Source organism: Eurypyga helias, unplaced genomic scaffold, assembly GCF_000690775.1.
Source record: "Eurypyga helias isolate BGI_N326 unplaced genomic scaffold, ASM69077v1 scaffold30072, whole genome shotgun sequence".
In the NCBI taxonomy this organism is placed as follows: Eukaryota; Metazoa; Chordata; class Aves; order Eurypygiformes; family Eurypygidae; genus Eurypyga; species Eurypyga helias.
In genome coordinates this window covers 21,022-30,750 of record NW_010237240.1, presented here as the reverse complement: position 1 = coordinate 30,750, position 9,729 = coordinate 21,022, and the positions used below count along the sequence as shown (strand labels likewise).

Below are 9,729 nucleotides of genomic sequence, written 5' to 3'. Positions count from 1 at the left end.
GAAGAACAGCAACTTCCCGTCCAATATGCATCTGCTTCAGGGGGACCTCGGCGTTGCCAGCAGCCTCCTCGTGGAGGGAGCGACTGGGGGGAAAGTAGCTCAGCTCAAGATCACCCAGCGTCTTCGTCTGGACCAGCCCAAACTGGACGAGGTCAATCGTCGCATCAAAGTTGCGGGTCCCAAAGGCTACGCCATCCTTTTGGCTGTGCCTGGTGCATCAGACAACCGCTCTGCAGCTGGAGCTGCCGAGGCCACCACCACCTCCACCCAGAGGCCGCTCAGGAATCTGGTGTCCTATCTAAAGCAAAAGCAGGCTGCTGGGGTGATCAGCCTCCCCGTGGGGGGTAACAAAGACAAGGAGAACAGCGGGGTCCTGCACGCCTTTCCACCCTGCGATTTCTCCCAGCAGTTCCTGGACTCCACGGCCAAGGCGCTGGCCAAATCAGAGGACGACTATCTGGTCATGATCATTGTCCGTGGGGCGTCCTAAGGCCCTCGTGTTCTCTGTACCCAACCCTGCCTACTCCTCCACACAGCCCCTCCAGCGTGTGCCAGGTGCTATGGGATACAGCCTTAGCCAGCCCTGTCGTTATTTTAAATTAGATCTTTGTTTGTAGGTGACTTTCCCTGCCTGTTTTTCTGTTACGACATTTTTCTATAAGGTTAGAAGCCAGAAGGATTGGTTAGCCGTTAGCGTGAATAGGGTATTTTGAGACTCCCATCTCAGTGGGGATAGCGGGGAGGCGAGGCCTGCTTTGATTTACATAAAACAATAAAAAAAGAAAAAAAAAAAGAAGAGAAAAACAAAAACTGGGGGGTGGGGGGGAAAAGAATGAACTCCCGTCTTCTTAATTTTTTGATTCGTGTCCTTTTTTCATTTCATGTATTTTAAAGCAAGTTCAATAGTTCATCCTCGATAGAGTTACAAACCGAAACGACCAGATTTAAAGCGCTCAGTAGTTTAAATGGAGAACCACGTGCTCGCTAGCCAACTGGTGTCAACTCCTTTTTTCCAGTCCTTGAAATTCGGTGTCGGCCTCGGGCCAGCGGCCCCTTGGGCCCATGTGCTCCCTTGCCTCCGGAGCCTGAATGGTTTCCCTTGGGGTTGCACGGCTCGAGGTTGGTGGCTTTCAGGTGACCAGCACCTGCTCTCGGGTACGCTGCAGAACGCTGAATTCCTTTATTGGCTGTTCGATAATGTCATCCAGCCCCTCCAAATGCATGCACTGAAAGTATGCTTTTTTAACAGGTGTATTTACCCTATTTCTCCCCGTTCTGTTGTATCCCATATATGCACTTTGGGTTTGTAGCAGTGACAATGTTTGGTAAATAGCTGAGGACTTTGTTACAAACCATGAATGTCTTGTGCTTACTCTGGTATGCAAGAAACAAGGAGGTGCTTGAAGAATAACTTTATTGTGGTTTTTTGTTTTTACTGCCTTGTTTTTCCCCCAAAGAGTTGCAGGTACAGTGGGGTCCGGTTCCACAGTGCAAACTCTGAGCAAGCGTGCTTCTCTCCAGAGATGGTTTTAATTCTGTGATAATTTAATTACATGAAAGTTCTCATTAATGTTTTACCTCTTTGTTAATAGCAAGAAACTGCTGTCTGCTAGGGACTTTTCAGGTACAGTACTGGGCATTACATGAGGTTTATCATTTTATAGGCACCTGGAGTAAAGCGTTTTTAGCACCTTGGAGAAGTATTAAAAAGTGCTCCAAGGTGCTGAGGTTTGAGCTCTTCCTCCTGTGATTCTAGGAGGGAGCAGTTTGCTTTTTCCCCCCCCCAAGAACTTAGTTCATTTTCTCTCACCCTTTTTTCCCCACTCCTTGGGCACTTTTCTCCAGCTGTTTTGGCCACCTTGCTAAAACAGGCCTTTAGGCAGGAAAAAGGGATCTAAATCCCTGTTGTTTTATTTAACAACCAAAAGGAGGTTGCAGGTAGCTTCTAAACTGAAGTGTAAAACTGACTGTGTCTATTTACAGGCCCCAAAACCGTAACCTTGCACTTAAACCCAGAATGTAGTCTTGCACTTAGCCACGTTTTCAGAGACTTGGGCAGGGTAAAAGCGGTGCTGCTTCACTCGGTCGATCCTCCGCTGTGTTCCTCGGGCAGCTGATGCCGGGGAAGTTGATTTCTGTTCCAGCTTGCACAACACCGTAGTTGAATAGTACGTGAAGGAGGAAACCTCTTGAACGTGCTTGGTGTTTATTCAGAACTTCACGGTTCTGCAGTGTGACTGTACTTGCTGGAGCTTCGCTGTCACAAATACGTGTTTCTGTAGTGCCGCTTTACTGAGCCACTCGTCAGAGAGGGCTTTGATTTCCCTCGCCTGACCGGAAGGAGCAGGTGTAGCATCCCAAGCATCACGGAGAACGTGAACGTGGCAGCATATCTTGAAAACGGATTTTTGTTTTTATCGCTATTTTTCTTTCTAAACGGAAACGTAAAAGCCTCATTTAATGCTCTTAAAATGTTTTGAGGGTAAAATCCAGGATTTTCTGGGTGGTTGTCCTTCAGCATGAATGTAATAGCTGGCAGAATTCAGCTGTTCATCTTACTATTAACAACGAGGGTCTTTTCGGAATGGCACCGCTAGCGCAAATAACTGTGTTGTAGGAGATACGGCGTGTTTACCACTTGCTGCAAGGAATGTCTGCTGTGATTCTGGCAGGTGTCTGTTGTGTGTCAGCAGGTAATCAACACTTCCTGCCGCTAACTCCCTTGAAGTGTCGCTCCCCTTCCGAGCGAGTTTTCATCCTTGCGTCTGACACGAGTCGCTTTAAAGGGAAGAAAATCGAACCACCGGGAATTCCAATATGCCCTAAACCAAAAAAAAAAAAAAAAGAAGAAGCACTAACGTTGTGGTCAACACTTAGAATGGTGTGTGTTATGCTGACATGCAGTAGGCACCTGCTTTTAAAACCCATAACATTTGTGGTCAACATAGCTTGTCAAAGCAAACTCAGCGTGGGAACCCTTTTGGAAAGAGCATCCTAGGTGCATTTCCATTTTTTTCCTTGTAAAATAACGGTGGTTACACCTGCCACGGGCTTTTATGAGTCAGAATTGTGCTGGAGGGTAATATGGAACAGGCGAGGCTGTATTTGACTCCGGGTTTTCTGGTTCCTTATGTAATGGAGTACCTGCTTCTTTAAATCTGGTTTATTTGTGGTTGCTGCTCTGTTTTGTAAGCAAGGATTTTAACACCCTTTGAGGGTTCTTAATGTCAAAACACAGTTGACTGGCAACATTTTTCTTTCATGCCGGTTCCCGTGCTGACATCAAGGCTGGTGCGGCTTGGGCGGCCGTGCTTTTCTCCCAAGTGTGCCCCGTTGGAGTAACTGTCCGCTGAAAGTTGTCTTGGCCAGGGCTGGATGCGAGTAGAAGTCCACGTGTAATACCACTTCTGCATAGGGCAAGGCCCACGTGGCGCTCTCCCGGCATTTGGCTTTACCTTGCTCTGGCGAGCGCTCAGTATTTCATTGGTTTGTTGGGTTAACGTGGCAAAAGGATGTCCTTTTCCAGAATCATTTCATAGTTGTGCTTTGGGGAAAGAACCTCAAATGACTCATACTTTTGTTTAAGATTTTAGTGGGTTTTTTTCCTTTTTTTTTTAATTGGAAGCTTTACTTGGCTGCCGGCCAGCGGCTTTGGATGGTCCGCTCTTACCCGGCACGAACGTCGGGGTTGCCCTCAACTCCGGAGGTTTCGGGCTCCTGGGTCGCGCGTACCGCCGCATCCTTGTAACCATCGTAGAGAGAGAAGGGCGTTAGCGTGATGGGCGGCCAAATCTTCCCCTCTCTCTTTGGTTTTTGGATGTTAAAGGCTTCCGATGTCAGGGTGACAATTGCTCAGCCCCCTGTGGAGGGCGGAGAGGTTTGGATTTCTTGCGTTGGCTGGGGGAACCATCTGGTTGATGGTGACTGAGGTGAAAGGCCTTGGGTGTTAATAAAGAGGGGTGAATCAAAATTGTGAAGACAGGTTCAAAAACTCTGAGGACTCAGGGAAAAATGGCTTGGAAAATCGTCGTTCCTGGCTTTTTAAGAAAAACAGTGTTGAGGGCAGTACTCCTGGGGAGTCTGCTGTGTGTTGACACAGGAGTGGAAGAAATGATTGCCATGTGACTAGAGCTTTTGGGGTTCTTTCCCCTTTGTCTCCCCCGTTTTTTGTTACTTTCTGCAGATAGCACCAAAGGACAGGTTTCCAGTGACTTATAAGCTGAATGAGGAGATGATTTTTGTATTAGGCTTAAAGCAGGCCGCATGGTTCAGAGAATGGTTAATTGGATATTCAACTTCATGCAGTTTTGATTGTGTGAAAATGATGGATGAGAAATATTACTTGAATAGTAACAGTTTGAAATTCTACTCGGTGTGTCTTTGATTTGACCTTTTCTTTACTCTTGGAGTTGTCCGTTGTTAGAATTATGCAGCAAAATGAGAACAAAAGAGAAAGGTGTAACACTACATTTCATACTTTAGTTGCTAAGTTGCCTTCAGGAAGCATTCTTCGAGGAAAGTCAACCAAATTGCTGACAATTCGGTTGGTTTTTCTCATGGTTAATGATTTTGATGTGTCCCATTAACTGTTACTGGAAGTTGAGTGGTCATCAGTACTGTGAGCCTAGTTGAACCGTGGTCCAAAAAGCAGCCCTGCATTACCTGTTATGCATCTATACACAGAAGGTGACTTCGGTTTGGGCTTTTGTGCCTGTGGGTGGTATTGGTGCTTTTTCAAGTCCAAGTATAATATTCAGAAAGGCCTTGTAGCTCTTTATGTTCATCTGTATAACGTAAGGAGGGGGAAAAAGAAAAGCTGTTGTATACATTTGCATTGAAATAACGTTTTCTTTCCTCCTGCAAGCACAGCTGGTGGACTGCAGAAGACAACCGCACGGGATACCAAGCTCTAATGGACCTTTGGGAAGAGAAGCTATGGCTTGTGTGGAATTTACATGGGCCCCTTGATGGAAGAAAGCTTATCTGTTTAGTATTTGTGCATTTTACTAAAATGGCAGCTTTAAAAAAAAAAAAAAGTTGTGTATCTGCTATTGTGATGCCAATGCCCGTGTTTTAAGTGGAAAAAAAAAAAATGACCTCTTTGCTTTGTGCTGTGTACACAAGATTGCTGGAAAAGTAAAGGAATACCCTTTTTATGGCTCACACAGCTTAAAAGTAGCTGTCACTCAAAACATGCGCTCACAGTTGAGCTGATTTTGTTTCATTCTAAATAAATTGTTTCTTTTGAGGAAAATGGTTTTTCTGCCTGGAAGTGAATTGACGACAAACGTTTGACCCCCCCTTTGTTTGCAGCGGAGGGGTTTACATGCTGCTGCTGCTCGCTGTTTGATCTGATAGTTGTGGGTCTTGAGCAAGAAGCAGGGAGGACCGACACTTTTCGCGTTGACCGGCCTGTTGTACCAAATCGGAAGAAATCTAGTCAATGGCCTCGCTGGGGGGCCCCCCCCGTCCCCTTTGCAGTGAAAAAGGGGGTCACTGGCTGCTTTACTCCTCATCTTGACGAGGATGCGGTGCTGATGCTGGCATGCAAGAAGCAGGGAGAGCATCACCCTGCGTCTCAGAACGGTGTTCAAGTCCGGGGCTTCGCTGGTTCGAAGAGCTGGAGTTCCTGAATTTTAAGTTTCCGATTTATTTTGTTCGCCCACCGTGTTTGGCTTTAGTTTTCGATTATTATTTTTTAAAATCTTTTTAATTTTGAAGAAAAAGTTTGAAATCTTGCACGTTAAACCTTTGCACCAAATTGCCGAGAGAAAAAGCCAGAGAATGAGTCCTTAGGAGTGTTTAAATGATGTTAATAAAGCCTTCCCTGACATACGTGAGCGCTCCTCCGCCTCCCGGGGCTTTTCGGCAGTTATGCAGTGATGGGTTTAGTGCTGGATGGATGAAGAGTTCCTGAGCGCGAGAGTCGGTAATTTAAAACCTTTGCGTTGGTCTCTCAGTGCCTTGGTCTTGACCGGTTTCGAAGCAAACGGTTCCACACGCCTTGGATGTGCATGCGCCCTGATCGCGTCCCAGGTACCGCCGCACGTTTGCTTGCGGTCGCCTCGCTGTGTAGTACAGAGAGGAGAGAAATTAAAAAAAAAAAAAGGTGGAGGCGGCCGGAGTTGCTGTGTTCTCCTGTACTTGGGGGCTCCTGAGCTGTGGATGGCCGTTGCCGTGCAGGAGTCCAACTCCGCGTTTGCCGCAGGAGACTTCGGGGCGCATTTTGACGACGGCAGACGTCAAGAGGAAGCTCACGCGGCTGCATCGTTGGCTCGAGAAACTTCTCGTGTTATGCTTGCTGGGCTTAAAATTATTGTGACGTGCAGAGGAAGACACTGCGAGCTTGCCCTGGTTGCCTTGACATACTTTAACCTCCTGTGGATAACGACCCTAGTGCTGTCCTGCAGCCGTGCAGGATCCCTGCGAGGCTGCAGGAGCCTCTCGACCAAAGGATGCCATGGTTGCGCTCTGCAGAGTGCCTGTTCCTGGGGGAAAGAGCTGTGTAAATCCCTGAAACAGGTAAGGGGGTTTCAGAGGTTGAACTGAATTGTAAAGAGGATGGTTTTCTTGTGTTTGTTCTCTTGGTTCTCTGGTCTACCAACTTGTACTGATGTGTTTGCTTTGGTCAGCGTGCTGCTTCCATCTGCTCTGGGGTGGGAGCGAAGGGGCAGACTCTTCCCTGTAGCTCCTGTGTTCGCTTTGGGGCTCCCGTTAGCGTTCCTCTGCCTACCTGGGGCGAGGTGCCGTGCGGGTAAAACTGCAGGTTTTCGGCTTGGCAAGTTACAGCTGTTAAATATTGACTGAACTGCTTGAATTACCATTGCTTTAACCCAGAACACTGTTTATAATTTGTGTGTGTTGGTATGGAAAGCTAAGCCGATGATGAGGCAAAGCTACGTATGTGTTTGTTGAAATGTAAGCGTTTAAATTAAGCTGTTTATTGCAAATGGAGACAACTGTGGATATTGCCGGTAACGAGGGGAGGTTTGCGCGCTGCCTTTTCTTCTAAAAGTTGGTACCTGTCGTTGCAATTCATGGGTTTGCAATGTATTTCCTGTTCTGTTGAGATGCGACCTCTGAAGCTGGTATAATTTGAAGCGTTGCCCAAAAGGTTTGGGGCTGGTGGTGACAACGGGAGGCGTGTTTCAGTCCCTGGGTGGCTGATGCCAAGAGGCGATGAGTGATCTGTTGGCGTAACCCTAATAAAGGAGGTGGTTTTGGCCAGCTGGCCGGCCGCTCGGGTAACCGGGCGTCTTCAAGGCTTGGGCACTCTCCTATTTTGGGGTACGCTTTGAGTTGTGTTACGGCAAGCGGGGCTGTCGGTGGCTGTTCCAGGAGAGGTCTGCCTCTGACTCAAGATTTCTCTGTGTATTTAACCGGGAGATTGTTCCCTGTCTCCTTTGCATTACGTATTTATTCCAGAGACTTGGAGGTATCGTGGGATGTGGCGTGGGATGATTCTCCTGCGGTTGTTCTGTATTAGCGAGTCGTTTTATGCACGCTGGGTCTGCCCCTCTGCCTTCTGAGTGGGTTAGAGGGATGCTTCAGCTGCCAGGTGAAGCCGGGATTTTGTTAAAACTCGTCTCTTTGAAGGGTTAAGTGCTCTATATGCATCATATTAATTTGGCTAATGAGACTTCTGGGGAAAGTGGATTTATAAAGAGAGACATTTAATTAACGGCACTGCAGTAGGAAGCGATGCGAGTGGATTAGATGGGGAACTGGTTATTTGAATTCACACGTTGTTTTAGAATTGTGCTTTTACCAGCCGCGCCGGAATTAATAAGTACATTTAAAACATCAGATGGCCCAGATTCTGCTCTTCGCTAATAACAAGCTTATGTTTGCCTTGTGCTGCTAGCTTACTATGAAATGGCAAATGCTCTTTGAGGATACGCTCTCGCCATGTGTCCTGGTTTTTGGTGGGAGTCCATCAGGCGAGGCGTCTGCAGAAAGGCCAGGGAGAGAAGTGGAAAGTATCTTGGGCTGGTGGCTTTGTGATCCCTGTTGTGTCCCCTTCGGTTATCGTCCGGTAGCGGTGTTTAATTATAGCTGGCTTTGAGAACTGGGTGAAGTAGACTCTTAAGGCAGGGTAAGCTGCTGAAGGGCTCGGTCAGCTGCCCTCGGTGTGGTGGGTTACTCGGGGCCGATTAGCAAGAGCCTGCTGATGTTTGTCCTACTTGTTCGTGTGCTGATGGGGTTGAGGCGCTTCTAGCAGGAGCGGAGAAGGTCTCCATGGGTGCACAAAGCTCTACTGTTTTGTCCATCCTTTGTATCCAGCTCCAGGGTTGCATTAATTAAAGGTGGTTGAAGAATTGAGCTATGGATGCTGTTACATGACGGTGTTGCTGTGATTTAAGGAGTGGCCACCTCCCAGCCCAGTTCCTTTTTGGGTTTGAGCTCGTGTGTGTTATCCCGGGATCGGGATGGGTTGTGTGTGCGTGTGGCCGGCTTCCACAGATGAGCCGCAGGTTAACTGTGGGTAACAGACCTTTCATCTACTTATCTCCCTGCCTTGACCTTCATACCTGCTTCTGCAGTTGGCTCTGAAGATCAGTCTGTAGATTTTTAGCTATCTCCAATATTTCCTGTCCCCGCATCAGTGATAGGTCCGGCTGCCTTCTAGCCCTGTGTACCACTTAATCCCATGTCCTGCCCAGGACTGGCACTTTTCCCTGTAATTTCTGCCGCTTGTAGCAAGCGAGCACTTGGATCCTCAGCCTGTGTCCCCTTTCACGTGCAAGCGCCGTGTGTCAAGCCTGTGAAAGGAGGTGGTTCTGGTGTGCCTGAGGATGCGTGCAGGGTGCGGAAGGAGTCCTAGTTCAGGGAAGCCAACGAGCTCTCGCGAGGGTTGTTGTCAAGTCTTGTTGCCATTCAGGGGAGTTGCCCTGTGGACCGTGGTGGTGTTCGCAGGCCCCTTGGCCAAGGGGTCGCTTTTGGGTGCTGCCTGCAGCGTAGGCATGCCAGCTTCGGGTGCTTCAGCTCTGAACCCATTGCCAGCCCGGGATGAGGTTTGGTGCTGGATGAACTCCTGAACCACCTGAGCTGCTGCCTCTGAGGCTTGCGGAGAGGGCTCGGCGAGGAAGGGAACCTTGTTTGTCATGCTGCTGCTCTTGGGTGGGTGAATTTCACGTTTCACATCTCCCAGCCCAGCTTTATTCTGCGCGAAGGCGCATCGGCCTGGGCGCGTTCCCGGCTGATGGGTAGCTTTTAGCAGATGCCTTTACTCTTCCTCGTGGCACGCAGGCGTGTGTACCAGCAGTGCGTTGCGGCTGGGAGAGCCCCGTCCTAGATACCCATCCCTGCAGTCGCCCTTATCTCAGCCGGCTTGGCCGTAGTGCCCTTTTCCTGCCTGCCTGAAGGCTTCAGGCCTTGCAAATCAATTTATTGGCGTTACGTTAGTCGCTGGGGTGTTGTAAAGGCACCCTTTGCCTCTCCTGAGCCAGAATGCAATCCTTGCCCTCTGTTACCCACGTGAGAAGTTTTTGTAGGGGAAAGTTTTGCAAAGCTCAGTGGTGACTTCGGAGGCAAAGTCTGTATGCCTTTGGAAATGGAGACTTTGACCCATTAATTACTCCTGAAATCGTCCCTGGCCGTGAGCAAGAGCTCCCATCTCCTTTGAGCTTACTGCAGGCTTGAAAGCTTTTCCGTGAGGGTCTCTTAGCTAAAGCTAAAACTTCTGGGTTTTCCAACATCCTTTTTTTTTTTTTTTTTTTTTTAAATAAC

At 48.3% G+C, this 9,729-nt stretch overlaps 1 protein-coding gene across 1 annotated transcript in view; it reads left to right on the top strand.

Annotated features, from left to right (window-relative positions):
* RBM15 (RNA binding motif protein 15) overlaps positions 1 to 765 on the top strand; it is a 1,877-nt gene extending 1,112 nt beyond the window's left edge. Inside the window, exon 3 of the mRNA XM_010147395.1 lies at positions 5 to 765. Coding sequence (XP_010145697.1) covers positions 5 to 490 — 486 coding nt within the window. The 3' untranslated portion in view covers positions 491 to 765. The remainder of the gene's footprint in view (positions 1 to 4) is intronic.
* Positions 766 to 9,729: the final 8,964 nt, after the last annotated feature.